We start from the raw sequence: 17,128 nt of genomic DNA, 5'->3' as shown, positions 1-17,128 counted from the left end.
TTCTTGGCTCTTTTTAACTCTTTATATATCTGAAAAAAACTTTTTGTTTCCTCTTTAATATTATTAGCTACTTCCCTTCATATTTAGTCTTTTCTCTCTTTATGCTTCAGTCTCTATCCAGTGTTTTGTTTTTAAAATCATACAATTACCAGAGAGCAACATTCTAGAGGTAATCCTCACTGAAGTTAAAACTCCCATATTTCTCCCCAACAAAATTGCTTTCTCATAGAAATTTTTTTGAAATGTAATTTTCAAATTCCAAGAAATTTACAGACCTTTTGTTTATGCACTAAGCTTTCTGAATGTACCAACAGAGATGATCAAACATGGCACCTTATTGAACTTTTATGAAATTGGTCTCTATGAAATTTCTTTAATAAAGAGCAAATTTTTTAATTGCCAGCCCTCACTTAAACATGAAACTACGACTTTCACTTCAAAAACGTTTACTGATATAGTTATACCATATTGCACACTGCTGGTTACAATGTTACACACAGGAAAAAAAAAGAGCAGGAAAATTAGTGGGTGATTCTACATATTGCAAATATTGAACAGGAAATTGCATCAACAGGGTAAAAAACTGGCTTATGTTTAACCTTACTTAATAAATGAAAACTCAAAATGTTCTTCAGCTCACAGGACAAGAAATGTACTAAGTGTGAAAGGGATGCTATTGCATTTGCTCAACATTAAATGCTGTGCCTTGCATTTAATTCCATTGACAGCAAAGCAATTTAATATCAGAGTTGCATATAACAGCCTGCTGATCCGCTACTGACTGCCCTCTGCCGTTTTTCTATCCTGCAATGTTTAGCAAAAAGAAGAAAAATAACAGAAATAATATGAAGGTATAGTTTAATTTGAGTCTCCAAAATTATTTTTGCCCTGTACAAGATACAGGCTTACTCTAAACCATATATGCTTTCATCTTTGTTTTAAAACAGTCTGGTTAATTCCATTATGCTGGACAGGTGAGTGGTTGGACTCCCTTGAGCTCCACTGATTTGCTGAAGTCCACTTCAAGTGTCTGACTTGGCTTTGTTAGTTTCAGGTTACGTATGCAGCCTTTGAAAGGAGTATCAATGGTCAGTCCTAACTGTTTCATGTCATCTGAAATGAATAAGAGAAATATGAGTTATTACGGTAAAAAGTAAGCACAATTACTGAAAATAAAGGGAATAGTGAATTTAGCAGTTGCTTTGATGAGAAAATGCAAGTTATCCTTCAGCTGACCAATGAGCAAAGTGGTGATGATGTGAACTTATATTACCCAGAATAGCTATTTGAGGAATATGACACAATGACACTGTTAAACTTATTATATGTGTGTCTGTGTGAAGTTTAAACAGATGTGGACTGACAGCTAGCTGGTAGCTCCCATTACTGAGCGCAGGTCAGTGAGCTCTGGACCTTAGGTGGCCATTACTGATTATAACTGAGCTGAGAGTCTGGATGCACTTCATACCTGGCCCCCCTGCTTTATGCCAGACATAGCAGACATATCAAACAGCTGAAATGAGTTGCCAATCATAATGGTAAAATCAGTGAAACTAAGTGGTTGTTTTATTTTTGAACATTAAATTATCTAACTTTTGGACACCACTCCCTGTCCCCTTCTCCCTTTTTCCATTCCTCATTCTGGTTCCCTCTCAACCATAATTTTCTCCTCTCTTGCCCAGCACCTCCCTCTGGTGCCCTTTCTTCCATGGACCACTGTCCTCCCCTATCAGATTATCTCTTCTTCAGTCATCTACTTCTTACTCGTATCATATTCCACCTTCGTACTTCATTCTCTCCCTCCCACCCACCCACCTTTCCTTTCACCTGGTGTCACCTATCACCTGCCAGCTTGTACTCCTTCCCCTCATTTTCTTATTCCGGTTGCTGCCTCCTTACTTTCCAGTTCTGATGGAAGTCGTTGGCCCAAAATATTGACTGTTTATTGCCCTCCATAGATGCTACCTGACTTGCTGAGTTCCTCCAGCAAGTGTGTGTGTTCCTCAAGATTTCTAACATCTGCAGGATCTTGTGTTTACTGCATGTTTTGTATATATCTATATTTTAATTACAGAAGTCAAAATGTTTTTATTTAAAACATATTAATTTAAACATACTTCAATTGTTTCTGTCTCGGACACTTAACAATACAGAATGAGTTGGAAAGGTCTTCGACAGCATATGTTGCTGTAAGGCCCAGTGGTGAGATTGTAGGTCTACAGCTGAAGACCCTGAGGTTGTTCATGAAACACTTCTCTCTTTGGGATTGGCTTCAATAGTGAAGCCTCAAGAATGTTTGGAGCAGCATGGCTGCAAAAATTAAGTGTAGTCAGGACACCTTTGCAAGTGGTTGGCTCGAGGTGTGGACCTCCTGTGCCTGACTTGGGCCACTAATTATTAATCAAAACCTTCAGATCACAACCAATCTGCTGCAAACTGCCATATCATGGGAGATGAGCATCAGTGTGGGGAGGGAGCTGCAGTTTCCAGAGGTGGTGCCAACCACACTTCAACCAGACATCCACTGAAGACAAGAAAATCATCCTGGTGGATCTCACAGTACGTGGGAGGAAGGATGTGAGGAGGCTCATGAGAGGAAGGTCCTGAAGTACCAGTCCTTAGTCCAGGAGTGCGGGGACAAAGGATGGTAGACGTGGCTATTCCCCGTGGAGATCGGCTGTAGAGGGTTCCCAGCAAGGTTGACATGGAGGTTGCTGTCTGTGCTGGGCCTTGATGAAAAGAGCAAGAACCAAGCAGCTCACAGGATGGGAGGAGGAAGAAAAAAGAGCCTCTTTCTGGAAACAGAGCAGGCAAGGGGAGTTGAGCTGGAAGTCAGAAGCAGGTGGGCAGTGACGCGCCCACCACTGCTGACCCGCCAACTGGAGAGTGTAGTGGTTAAGGGTCAAAACATTCTATGAAGGTTGGGCACCACCTGACGACTTCTGCTCCTGGCCAAAGGCTACAGTTACCTCATCAGGTAACTGAAGAGTGCACTCTGGTGTATGATGCAAGCAAGTGTAGCTAGTGATTTAATTCCTCTTCATCAATTAAATAAACTACTTCTTCAGTCCATAGATGCTGCCTGACCTGCTGAGCTCCTCCAGCACTTTGTGTGTGTTGAAAGCTATTTATTTCTTGTAAAAATGCAACCGTTTTCATAAGCCGTATTTACTTGGCACGGACAAACTATGAAGCCAAACACTGGGAAATGTAATTGATTTTCAACTGCCCCTGAAATGCTTCAGTAAATCACCCAGCTGCATCAAAGCTATGCTGAAATAATTTTCCCACACAAATGGCAAAATTTCAAGAAATTAGCACCCCTAGAAGAGCAGTTGGTCATGAAACTTCACAAAGAAAATAATTTGGAACAAATGTGTGCATACCTGGATAACCTCCAATGAAGACTGGATCATTGGTGTCAGTTGCAGTGGATGTTACAATCGGGCTACTGCCTTCCACTCTCTTTCCATCAACTGTCAGTTCCAAACGGTGTTTGATTTTTTTGACTACTACATTGTGCCACTGTCCACGACACAGCTCAGTGAAGTGCAAAGGCTCATAGACAGCAGTAAATACTCCAGCTCCGTTATCATTGTGAACATAAATCTAACATTAAGATGTGAAAGGAGAACTAGTATTAGGCAAAGCATTGTTGAGATCCCACTGAAATAATCACCATTAAATTATATATATGAATAATTTTTACATCATTAAAGATACTCTGTTCTTCACTTTAACAGGTTACTAATTGCATCCAGACAGGTATTCTCATGCACAATTACGAACCATCCAATAGAAATCTGCTCATTGACCTACACTGGTTCAATTTAAGAGCAGCTGGGTTATAAAGTTCTTTTCTTTGTTACCAAAATTCTCCATGACCTCATAGCTGCCGGTGGCTTAGACCATAAAGCATAGGAGCAGAATTAGGCCATTCAGCCCATCGAGTCTTCTGCAACATTCCATCATGGCTGACGCTGGATCCCACTCAACACTTGGAGATATTTATCCCCCTCCAATACTGCACCCTTGCACTTCTCCAACTTTACTTTTCCTACAGTTGGCTGTGCCTTCAGCTGTCAAGATTATAAATTCTTTAAATAGCTCATAAAACTCTCCTTTATTGCTTTGTAATCGATCGTTGCTGTCCCTTGCCTTGATCCCAAAATTTGTTTTGAAAACATTCCAGTGGAGATTTTGGTTTGTATTTTTGCACTAAAAATGTAATACAAATGCAAGTTGCAGCCGCTTTTCAGATCAATTTGTTTCAGCTTCTGATTATAACTTACTTTTCCACTGACTAGTTCAACGCCCAGTCCATCTACTCTCTGACTGCTGATTCCCAATAAGACGGCACTCCTCTGTGTAGTGCGAAAATCAAACTCGATCTGTAGATCTATTCCAACCCTATAACGTGGAACTGAATTGGCACAAAGGAACATACTGTAATTGTAAAAAGCTTTGCACACATTAAGTTAGAATGGAATAATCAATCAAATTGATCTTTTTTTTGGCTGCTATTCCAGCCATCATTCTAATCTAAAAGGTTTTCAAGCAAAGTGACGCACATACATCACTTAATCCCTTCTGTATGTTGGCACTTACTTAGAAGCATATGAAGGCAAAATAACACATTCTACCCACTATATGTAAAATCTCTGGAGTAGGAAATAAACATTTGACGTTTCAGACCACGACCCTTCATCCTGATGAAGTTTTGTGTGTGTTGCTTAAGATTTCCAGCATCTGCAGAATTTCTTGCGTTTATCATGTGAAATCATTGGGTTTTGTACCTCAGAAGATCAGGGTTGCATTAAAAAGAGATCAGAAAATAGAAGCAAAATGTTGTCGGGAGTTTTAAAGAAACTAAATTTCATCACAGATCATATTTGGAGCTGGCTCTTAATAAAAACACTAGGTTTTAGAGATCTAGAAATCTTTTATGTAAACTGATAATGGGCAGGTACTTCTATTCAAACAATCAGTGCTTGTAATCATGTTTTAAAATATTCTCAGTTAGGTAACAACCACCATTTCAGTGCTATGCAAACTGCTTCTGTTATGTTTGGCAACACTGGTATATTTCAGAAGTGACCTGCTGATCTAATTCTGCTCTTCATGTCAATGTGAAGTACAAATCAGAAAGTGGAGTAGGGCTGATATTGGGAGGTAGATTTTCTATTTAAAAAGCACACCAGGAGAAAGTTACACTGGTGAACAGAAACTCTGCAATTCTACCATGTGAGTTACAATGGACCAGTAGAGTTTAGTTGTCAAACGATGGTTAATTACATTGTGAGTGGAGCCAGTAGAAGTAGTATCAATTTGCTATTTTTACCTGGTTTAGCAAATCCCGTTCCATCAAAGTAAGTTCCTTTTTGACTGTTGAGAAAACAGGTGCCAACATCCAGGCTGGAGGCTGGATTATCCAGATCAAGAGTGTTGTCATTCAGTTTAAAGTTACGGATGCAAGCGTTTATACTGTAGACTACCTGTGTTGACAAAATGAATAAACAGACCATCAAATACAAATGTACATTGAGATGACTTTAAAAAAAGGCATCCGTTAGTCTTGCAAGACCATGGATCTGCGCCTGGAAAGTCTTCACTCTCCAGGGCGCAGGCCTGAGCAAGGTTGTATGGAAGACCAGCAGTTGCTCATGCTGCAAGTCTCCCCTCTCCAATGTTGTCCAAGGGAAGGGCATTAGGACCCATACAGCTTGGCACCAGTGGCGTCACAGAGCAATGTGTGATTAAGTGCCTTGCTCAAGGACACAATACGTTGCCTCGGCTGGGGCTCAAACTCATGACCTTCAGGTCGCTAGTCCAATGCCTTAACCACTTGGCCACTTACGACTAGGATTCTAATAAGTCTTCATTGCTAATTTTGGTTTTAAAAGATGGCCAAAATGGCATGGCCAAGTCTTAGCAGAGTTAGGTTTTTTTTAACACTAGTCTCAGTTTTACTTACTTTTCCCAAGAGTAACCAATAGTTTGGTTATGGTTTCAAAATAAGCCATAGCTTTACTTCCCCTTTAACCACAGGATGCAGCCAGCTTCAGTGTGATAGGGGCCTACTACAAAATACTTCAAAACACTAACCCATTTCTAGCATTAAAATCCTCTTAATGTAGAAATAACTATTATTACAGAATTGAGGTCCTGCTCCCTACTTCAGATTTGCATAAGGTAAAATTCCCAACTTAGATATAAATGTGCAAATATTGTGAAACATCCATAAATTATTGAGGCACCATAGTTGATTTGAATTGTAGATAGAACAGATTAGATTCAAACCTAAACTTCTCCAAATTTACAAAACATACTAAGTGCTTAATTATGTTTGAAAGAGATTTTCATTATTGTTCAAACACATTCAGGTTGGAAATTATTTTTGAAGAAGTGTCTGGAAAGATGCAGGGACTGCAGTAACTGCAAAAGGTGCTCTAAAAACGCTTGCCTCACAAAATAACTCAGACATTAATATAGCTGAAAATGTAGCAGTACTGATGGAGAGAAAGCCAGGAGTTTAAAAAAAGATTATTGGTGTACTGTATACTGCAGAGTCAATCAGGAGTTTGCTTCCTTTCAGTGGATGAAGGAAATTTATTCTTGGCCAAGGGAAGCACAAACCAAAAGATTGCTGAGAATACAAAGATATTCCAAAAAATACGGAGGGCTACAAATAAATCCTCAATGGATATATGTATATTGTATATGGCAAATACAATTTTATATATAATAATGATAATACGATAAGTTTTGAGAGTTATCACCATAAACAGAAGAAGGTTAAGATACCAAGGACAACAAATAGAAATGTTTGTACATTAGTGCAATTTTACCTGTATAAAGCACAAAAAAAAATCACATTTTGACTGGTTATGAATGGACCTACTGAGTGAAAGAGAAAAGAAATTGAAATGTATTAAAACCAAACTTGACCTGGGTCATATTGGAGGGCCTTAAATACCCTGACTAGAGGAGCATCAAACCCTGGAGAAAACCTAAATGATATCAGGGATCACAACTATGGTTGTGAGGTATGACTTGAGATATTAATACTATTTTTATTGTATCAAAGGAGTTGAAAATGAGATTCATTTGACATTTCAGTCATATGAATAATAAAGACTATTCCCTTAGCTTTGGTGTTGGTGATGGATGGAAAATCAATTTAATACTGTTATGGAGGAGAGAAGTTGTCTTGCAAATCAGGCAGATTGAGGTAGGAACTGATGAGTATTTTAAGAAAAAATTTAAGCTTCACATCTTACACGGCCAATTCTTCGTGTAGTGTAGTTCTTAGGCAATCCTCCGATGTAAATCATTCCCACAACATCCAAGATATCTGCATTTTTAGGGCTGACTGTAGTTGCCACACTGACACCAGTTGTCACTGTTACTCTCTTTTTATCTCGCTCAATTCTTATCTGCAAAAAATAAATGCATATATATTAAAGTAATCTCTATTCCACCATGAAAAGTTATTGCACAGTATGCTTTATTACCGCTGGCTGGTGGCGTTATGGCTTCAGTGCCGGACTTCGGAGCGAAGGATCCTGAGTTCGAATCCAGCCAGCTCCCTTGCACACTTTCCATCCGTGCTGGGTTGAGCGTCAAACTAGCAACTCAGCCTCATAAAAATAAGAAAGCCTGCTAAAAAAAAACGCCGTCATGACGGCGTCCTGATGACTCCACTCGGAGTTAAGGGCTTTCTTCTTCATGCCTTATTACCAAGTTAAATAAAAACTAAACTTTTCATTTTTTACTATGTCTTCCATATCCAAAAAACTATCCAAAATATACTTACCTTATTTCTTTTCAGTTCATTTGATCATGGTAGTATCATCTTAAAGCAATGTTATTTTAATATGCATCATAATGACACTTTGCCTCATTTCTTCACTACCCATCTGAACAGAAATGGAACTTCTCAGGATCCAAAAGCACTTTCTCTTCCACCCCCATGATCTGTTGCCACCTGCACTCCCCCGCTAAGAAACTCAAAAATCGGCCCTTCCCAAATCTGAAATCCCTTTGATATTCATCCCTTGCTTCCTAACTTACACAAAGACCATTCACTCTTAACCCCTATATTCACGACACTGGATCCCAGTTAAACAATGCCTCTATTTTAAAATTATCATGCATATCTTCGATCAGATGAAATTCAAAGACTCTCATGACAAGACCATCAGTAACGCTGCATGGACCTTATCATCTGGGCCGTAATGAACCCCAACTGATGCAGTGCAGCAAGCCACAGCAGTCCTTAGACTTAGAGCAAGTCCAACAGGGTAGGGGCAGCTCTGGTTTGGCAGCAAGTGGACCCACCTGGCACAAGGCCACAATTCTAGAGTGAAGGAAGATGGTTGTCGAGGAAGTGCAGCAACAAGAAGAGTCAGACAGAAGCGTGAAGGCTGTCTCCGTGGCTAAGCAGGGGCAACAGATGTGGAGGGAAAGTACTGACAGGAAGAAGATCAGGTGGAAGGACGTATGGGAGATGGAAGCAAACAGACTTAGCTTTCTCATCAGAGCTACGTATGATGTGCTTCCCTCACAGAAAAACCTCCACCTGTGGTTCGGTGAGGACCCAACTTGTGCCCTGTGCCCGATTCCGGCAACCCTCAAGCACATCCTGGCAAGCTGCAAAACCAGCCTCACACAAGGCAGATACACGTGACGTCACAACCAGGTCTTGAAGAGTCTGGCAGTGGCAATCAAGAGGATAGCAACCAACTCCTTGCCCAGCAGAATGACTAATGCTCTGACACCAGTAGCATTTGTCTGGGAAGGAAGGAAAAGACCAACTAATCTCCCTCCTAAGCCAGAAACAGGACAGATGAACATGGCCTGTGACTGGAAAATGCTGGTGGATGCCAATAAACAACTCACCTTACCACTGGAAATTGCTAGCACAAACCTTAGGCCAGACTTGATTCTCTGGTTCATTTCATTACAGATCATCTACACCTTGAAACTCACAGTCCCGTGGGAGGATTAAGTGGCTGAAACATATGAGCGCAAGAGGCTACACTATGTAGATCTAGCAGCAGAAGCTCAGCAACAGGGCTGGAAATGCAAACTTCTTCCTGTGGAAGTGGGTTGTAGGGGATTTGTAGCCACATCCATGATCAAATTACTGAAGGAGCTAGGTATCCATGGTCAGACTCTACGGCGAACTATCAGAGCCACATCAGAGGTGGCGAAAAGAAGCAGTTAATGGCTTTGGATCAAGCAAAAAGGCCTCTCCTGGGCTTCAAGATAGCATCAAGAGAGTGGGAAGACACAACGGGGGTAGGGGAGGGTGACACTGGGACACCAGAAGTCATCGTTGAGCTCTCTATAGACCATTAGATACATAAGCAGAAGTAGGTCATTTGGCCCATCGAGTCTGCTCCGCCAGTCAATCATGGGCTGATCCAATTCTTCCAGTCATCTCCACTCCCCTGCCTTTTACCCATACTCTTTGATGCCCTGGCTAATCAAGAAACTATCTACCTCTGCCTTAAATGCACCCAATGACTTGGCCTCCACAGGCGCTCGTGGCAACAAATTCCACAGATTTACCACCCTCTGACTGAAGTAATTTCTCCGCATCTCTGTTCTAAATGGAAGTCCTTCAATCCTGAAGCCGTGCCCTCTTGTCCTAGACTCCCCTACCATGGGAAATAACTTTGCCATACCTAATCTGCTCAGGCCTTTTAACATTTGGAATGTTTCTATGAGATCCCTCATTCTCCTGAACTCCAGGGAACACAGCCCAAGAGCTGCCAGATGTTTCTCATATGTTAACCCTTTCATTCCAGGAATCATCCTCATGAATCTTCTTTGAACCCTTTCCAATGTCAGTATATCCTTTCTAAAATAAGGAGCCCAAAACTGCACGCAATACTCCACGTGTGGTCTCACGAGTGCCTTATAGAGACTCAACATCACATCCCTGCTCTTTTATTCTATACCTCTAGAAATGAATGCCAACAGTGCATTCACCTTCTCCAACACCGACTCAACCTGGAGGTTAACCTTTAGGGTATCCTGCACAAGGACTCCCAAGTCCCTTTGCATCTTTGCATTTTGAATTCTTTCGCTCTAATAATGTTATAATCTAAATACTAGTCTACCCGTTTATTTCTTCCACCAAAGTGCATGACTATACATTTTCCAACATTGTATTTCATTTGCCACTTCTTTGCCCATTCCCTTAAATTATCTAAGTCTCTCTGCAAGCTCTCGGTTTCCTCAACACTAACCACTCCTCCACCTATCTTTGTATCATCGGCAAATTTAGCCACAAATCCATTAATCCCATAGTCCAAATCATTGACATACATCGTAAAAAGCAGCAGTCCCAACACCGACCCCTGTGGAACTCCACTGGTACCAGCAGCCAGCCAGAATAGGATCCCTTTATTCTCACTCTCTGTTTTCTGCCGATCAGTCAATGCTCCACCCATGCTAGTAACTCTCCTATAATTCCATGGGCCCTTATCTTGCTAAGCAGCCTCATGTGTGGTACCTTGTCAAAGGCCTTCTGAAAACCCAAGTACATCACATCTACTGCATCTCCTTTATCTACCCTGCTTGTAATTTCCTCAAAAAATTGCAGTATGTTCGTCAGGCAGGATTTTCCTTTCTGGAAGCCATGCTGGCTTTGGCCTATCTTGTCATGTGCCTCCAGGTATTCCATAATCTCATCCCTAACAATCGATTCCAACAACTTCCCAACCACTGAGATCAGGCTAGCAGGTCTATAGTTTCCTTTCTGCTGCCTCCCACCCTTCTTAAATAGTGGAGTAACACTTGCAGTTTTACAGTGATCTGGTACAATGCCCGAATCTATCGATTCTTGAAAGATCATTGTTAATGCCTTCACAATCTCTCCAGCTACTTCCTTCAGAACCTGAGGGTGCATTTCATCAGGTCCAGGAGATTTATCCACCCTTAGACTATTAAGCTTCCTGAGCACCTTCTCAGTCGTAATTTTCACTGCACATACTGTACTTTACTCCCCTGACACTCTTCAATGTAGGGTATACTGCAGATGTCTTCCACTGTGAAGACTGGTGTCTCTTATTACAATATCTCCAGTGTTATTTTCTATTGGTCCTATAACTACCCTCAGCTCTCTTTTACCGTTTATATACTTACAGAAAGCTTTTAGTATCTTCTTTGATATTAGTTGCCAGCTTCCTTTTATAATTCATCTTTTCTTTCCTAATAACCTTCTTAGTTTCCTTCTGCAAGTATTTAAAAGCTTCCCAATCCTCTATCTTCCCACTAGCTTTGGCTTTCTTGTATGCCCTGTCTTTTGCTTTTACTTTGGCTCTGACTTCACTTGTCAGCCGCGGTAGCGTCCTTCTTCCATTCAAAAATTTCTTCTTATATGGAACATATCTGTCTTGCATTTCCCTCATTTTTTTGCAGTAACTCCAGCCATTGTGGCTCTGCTGTCCTTCCTGCTCGTGTCCCTCTCCAGTCAATCTTGGCCAGTGCCCTTCTCCTGCCATTTTAATTTCCTTTATTCCACTGAAATACCAACACATTGGAATTTAGTTTCTCCTCAAATTTCAAAGTGAACTCGATCATGTTGTGATCACTGTTCCCTAAGGGTTCCTTAACCTTAAGCTCTCATATCACCTCCGGATCATTGCACAACACTCAATCCAGCACAGCCAATCCCCTAGTGGGCTCAACAACAAGCTGTTCTACAAAGCCATCCCTTAGACATTCTACATTCTTAGATGTAGTGGGCTAATCAATGGAACATCAAGGAAGGAGGGTTGCCCATTGAAAACCCCTGAGGGTTAACCCTATGCCATGCCAAGCATCAAAGCAGACTCGAACAAATGCTCACGACCTATTGGCATGAAGGATATTAACATCTTATCCTTTGTATTTCGACTTTTAATAACCTTTCCCTCCATATCTCTGTAATCTTCTTTAGACCTATAGCCTTCTGTTTTATTGGTGTAATTCCAGTTTGGCTCTCCGATGATCTTGAATCTAGGTAGAATGGGAAAATCAGATTGGTGCTGGATTTTTGGAGGGAGAATTTCCAGAGTGCCTGTGAGATGTCTTTTTAGCGCAGGTTGTAGTTGACCCCACTGGAGGATCAGATATACTGAACTGGGTGTTGTGCAATGAACCAGAATTGATTACAGATCTTAAGGTAAAAGAACCCTTAGGGGAAAATGATCATAATATGATCGAATTCAGCTGAAAATCTGAGAAGGAGAAGCTAATGTCAGATGTATCAGTATTATGGTGGAGTAAAGGGAAGTACAGAGGCATGAGAGAGGAGCTGGCTAGAACTGATTTGAAAAGAACACTGGCAGGGATGATGGCAAAGCAGCAATAGCTGGAATTTCTGGAAACAATTCGGATGGCACAAGATATATCCATCCCAAGGAAGAAGAAATATTCTAAAGGAAAGATGACACAACTGCGACGAAAAAGAGAATTCAGAGCCAACATAACAGCCAATGAGAGTGTCTATAATAGAGCTAAAATTATTGGGATTGGGAAGCTTTCAAATACGAACAGAAGGCAGCTAAAAATGTCATTAAGAAGGTAAAATTGAAATACGAAAGTAAGCTAGCCAATAATATTAAAGAGGATACTAAAAGTTTCTTCAGATACATAACATGTAAAAGAGGTGAAAGTAGATATCGGAATGCTGGAGAGGTAGTATTGGGGTACAATGAAATGGCAGATGAACTGAATAAGTAATTTGCATGAGGGTCACTGTGGAAGACAATAGCAGTATGGAGGATGTTCCAGCTGTCAGGGGACATGGAAGTGTGTGAAGTTACCATAACTAGAGAGAAGGTTCTTGGGAAACTGAAAGGTCGGAGATAGATAAGTCATCTGGACCAGATGTTAGTGTTGAAACTTTATAAAGCATTGGTGAGGTCTCACTTGGAGTTTTATGAGTAGGCTTGGGCTCCTTCTCTCAGAAAGGATGTGCTGAAACTGGAGAAGGTTCAAAGGAGATTCATGAAAATGATTCCAGGATTGAATGGCTTGTCATATGAAGAGCGTTTGATGGCTCTGGGCCTGTATTCACTAGAATTCAGAAGAATGAGGGGTGACTTCATTGAAAGCTATCAAATGGTGCAAGGCTTTGAGAGAGTAGATGTGGAGAGAATGTTTCCCATGGTGGTAGAGATGAGGAGGAATTTCTTTAGCCAGAAAGTGGTGAATCTGTGGAATTCTTTGCCACAGGAAGCTATGGAGACCAATTCTTTATGTACATTTAAGACAGAATTTGATAGATTATTGATTGGTCAGGGCATGAAGGGATATGGGGAGAATGCAGGAACTGGGGCTGAGAGGAAAATTGGATCAGCCATGATGAAATGGCGGAGCAGACTTGATCGGCCAAATGGCCTAATTCTGCTCCTATATCTTATGGTTTTAATTTAATTGCTCCCCAGTCTGCAGCTGTATCTTCTAAATGCAATCCCTGTATGTCCAGAACTCCTTTCCTAAACACCTACCTTTCTTAAAAAACCTTTAGGTCATCCCCTTAATATCTCCTCACATGGCTTAACTTGCAACTCTATTTGATAGTGGATTATTTGAGCTGCTGAGGAGCAAATTTACTTTCATGTTTCTTTGAACTCTGTGAATTTTATCTAAAACCCAACCACTAAAAGTAACAGAATGTATTATATTTATGTGACAGATTTCTACATATCTTAGACCACTAAGTGAGCAATAAAGAAAGGGAAAATGGATTATAAGAATAAACTAGCACAAAATATAAAAATGGATAGTAAAAGTTTTTAAAATTATATAAAGCAGAAAAGGGTGGCTAAAGTGAATGTAGGTCCTTTGGAGAACGAGATGGGGGAATTGATATTAGGTACTGATGAAATGGCAGAGGCTTTGAATGACTATCTTGTGTCGGTCTTCATGGTGGAGGACATATCTAACATGCTAAAGAGAGATGTTATGGATGCGATGGGAGGTGAGGACCTCAATACAACAGCTATCACTAAAGAGATAGTGCTGAGCAAACTTGAGGGCCTGAAGATAGGTAAGACCCTGGTCCTGATGGAATGCATCCCAGGGTATCCAAAGAAATGGCAGAAGTTATAGTGGAGGCTTTGTTGATAATTTACCAAAATTCTCTGGACTTTGGGCAGGTCCTGGTGGATTGGAAGATGGCGAATATCATGCCACTGTTCAAAAAAGGATACAGGCAAAATGCAGGTAACTTTAAGCTGGTTAGTTTAACATCTGTAGTTGGGAAAATGTTTGAAGCTATCATTAAAGAAGAAATAACAAGGTATCTGGAAAGAAATGGATCCATCAGACAGACACAGCATAGATTCAGCAAAGGCAGGTCCTGTTTGACAAACTTACTGGAGTTTTTTGAGGGTATAATGAACACAGTGGATAGAGGGGAACAGATGGACATTATTTACTTGGATTTCCAGGAAGTGTTCAATAAGGTGCTGCATAAAAGACCTATCCCATAAGATAAGGATGCATAGAGTTGGGGGTGATGTATTAGCATGATTAGAGGATTGGTTAACCAATAGAAAGCAGAGTGTTGGGATACATGGGTGTTACTCTGATTGGCAATCAATGGTGAGCGGTGTGTTGCAGGGTTGTTGCTGGGCCCGCTACTGTTCACAATATACATTAGTGATCTGGAAAAGCGGACTGAGTATCTAAGTTTGTTGATGATATTAAATTGAGTGGAAAAGCAAATTGTGCAGAAGATACAGAGAGTCTGCAGAGAGATATAGATAGGTTAAGTGAGTGGGCAAGGCTCTGGCAGATGGAGAATAATGTTGGTAAATGCAAGGTCATCCACTTTGGAAGGAAAAATGGAAGATCAGATTATTATTTAAATGGTAAAAAATTGCAGAATTCTGGGATTGCTTGTGCACGAATCACAAAAGGCTGGTTAGCAGGTGCAGCAGGCTATCAAGAAGGCAAATAGGATGTTGGCCATTGCTAGAGGGATTGAAGTTAAGAGCAGGGAGATCATGCTGCAACTGTACAGGGTACTGGTGAGGCCGCACCTGGATTACTGCGTGCAGTTCTGGTCTCCTTACTTTGGAGGCGGTGCAGAGGAAGTTCACCAGGTTGAATCCAGAGATCAGGGGGTTAGACTATGAGGAGAGATTCAGTTGCCTGGGATTGTACTCATTGGGATTCAGAAGAATGAGAGGAGATCTTAGAAAAGCATAAAAAATTATGAAAGGGATAGATAAGATAGAGGCAGGAAAGTTGCTCCACTGGTAGGTGAGACTAGAACTAAGGGACATAGCTTCAAGATTCGGGGAAGTAGATTTAGAATGGAGATGAGGAGGAACAGCTTTTCCCAGAGAGTAGTGAACCTGTAGAATTCTCTGCCGAATGAAGCAGTGGAAGCTACCTCAGTAAATAGGTTTAGGATAAAGTTGGATAGATTTTTGCATAGTAGGGGAATTAAGGGTTATGGGGGAAAGGCAGGTAGGTGGGGATGAGTCCATGGCCAGATCAGCTGTGACCTTATTGAATGGTGGAGCAGGCTCGATGGGCCAGATCGTCTATTCCTGCTCCTATTCCTTATGATTCGGGTCATTTTTGTGTATAAGGCATGGATGTGCATGGCATTATTTCAGCAAATAGCTGAAATAACGTCGACTATACTTCTTCGTATAGATGCTGCCTGGCCTGCTGCGTTCACCAGCAACTTTTATGTGTGTTGCTTGCAATACTCATTTTTGGTTCACAACTGGATTCCCAACTTGTGAACTGTTTAAATTACAATCAGTTCACATGACGCAAATACTGTTGTGACCTGTGGAAGGCACATATAAAGAGCAAAAGCCCAGAATGCTGAGTATTTACAGTTTTATTCCAGATTTAAAACATTTACAATGGTTTGAAAACATTCATACATGGAACACAATGTTGTGCCAACATTTTAACCTACTCCAAGATCAATCTAACCCTTCCCTCCCACATGTTCAGCTCTCCATTTTTTTTCATCCATGAGTGTATCTGAGTCTCTTAAGTGCTCCTAATGTATCAAACCCCACCACCACACCCAGCAATGCATTCTATGCACTTATCATTTTCAAAGTAAAGTAAAAAAAAACTACCTCTAACATCCTTCCCATATTTTCCTCCAATCACCTTAAAAGTATGGCCTCTTGTATTGCTGTCCTGGAAAGGTGCTGGCTGTCCACTCTACCTATGCATGCCTCTTTTCATCTTATACACCTCTATCAAGTCTGCTGTCATCCTCCTTTTCTCCAAAGAGAAAGGCCTTAACTCACACAACCTTTCCTCATAAGACATGTTCTCTAACTCAGGCAGTATCTTGATACATCTCCTCTGCACAATCTCTCTAAAGCTTCCACATCCTTCCCATAAAGAGGTGACCAAATCTGAACATAAGAGTCCAATTTTATTTTTGAGATTTTGTGGTGTTTCTTCTATTGCACAAATCAGAAGGTCAGTTTCTTGGATTTAGTTTTAGGTGGCAAATTAGGAATGGATTTTAATTGCCTTAATTACCTTATGCCATTCACCATCATTTATCTTCTTGTGAATAATAGCACTGGCATTTCCACTTCCAAGGTCATAGCTGAAATGAGGCATTCCATCTTTTATCTGAATAGTTGCAAAGTCTGCGTGGTTAATTCTGGCCATATAAAATACAAGACCAGATTCAGCCTCTGTTCGTATTTCAAACTCTATTGTGAGCCTGCAAACAAATCAGAATCATTAATCAGACACGCAATATCTTGCAATGAGTGTAGAATTAAATCCTACACAAGCTTATTTTCTGGTTTTGTATTATCACACAGACACAGGTAATTGTTAATAGCAATTCTATTGAAATAAAATCCTACAATTGAATCTCCTTAAACAGTTGGCCATCATATTTAACAGTTTTAGATTTAACTAATAACATATAAATACATGCAGCCACTGCGAATTACAGGAAGATTATTCTTTTAAATACCTTAGGCAGTAAAGAAAATCTGTGAAGGGAATTGCAAGCTCTTAAAAGGATTTATCAGATCTACCTTCCTTTTGTCAAGAGGAAAATGTAGTCTTTGTATACTGAAAGAATTACAACCTTACCAGGTTTGCTTTCAGGACTTAT

The 17,128-nt window shown here is 40.6% G+C and overlaps 1 protein-coding gene across 3 annotated transcripts in view; it reads right to left on the bottom strand.

Moving 5' to 3' along the window:
• Positions 1–370: 370 nt before the first annotated feature.
• The window catches only part of lama2 (laminin, alpha 2), a 398,231-nt gene continuing 381,473 nt past the window's right edge, over positions 371–17,128 (bottom strand). For 2 of the 3 annotated variants that reach the window (XM_063034525.1, XM_063034534.1), the window contains exons 58-63: positions 16,534–16,723; positions 7,281–7,436; positions 5,342–5,495; positions 4,293–4,423; positions 3,387–3,609; positions 371–1,113 (exon numbers count right to left, since the gene is read on the bottom strand). In XM_063034525.1, coding sequence (XP_062890595.1) covers positions 962–1,113; positions 3,387–3,609; positions 4,293–4,423; positions 5,342–5,495; positions 7,281–7,436; positions 16,534–16,723 — 1,006 coding nt within the window. In that variant the 3' untranslated portion in view covers positions 371–961. Of the gene's footprint in view, positions 1,114–3,386; positions 3,610–4,292; positions 4,424–5,341; positions 5,496–7,280; positions 7,437–16,533; positions 16,724–17,128 lie in introns of those variants that run through there. The other variant, XM_063034544.1, reaches the window with a different exon arrangement.

Source organism: Mobula hypostoma, chromosome 2, assembly GCF_963921235.1.
Source record: "Mobula hypostoma chromosome 2, sMobHyp1.1, whole genome shotgun sequence".
Classification (NCBI taxonomy): Eukaryota; Metazoa; Chordata; class Chondrichthyes; order Myliobatiformes; family Myliobatidae; genus Mobula; species Mobula hypostoma.
Note: the sequence above shows the minus strand (reverse complement) of the source record. Positions and strands in the feature narration are given on the sequence as shown.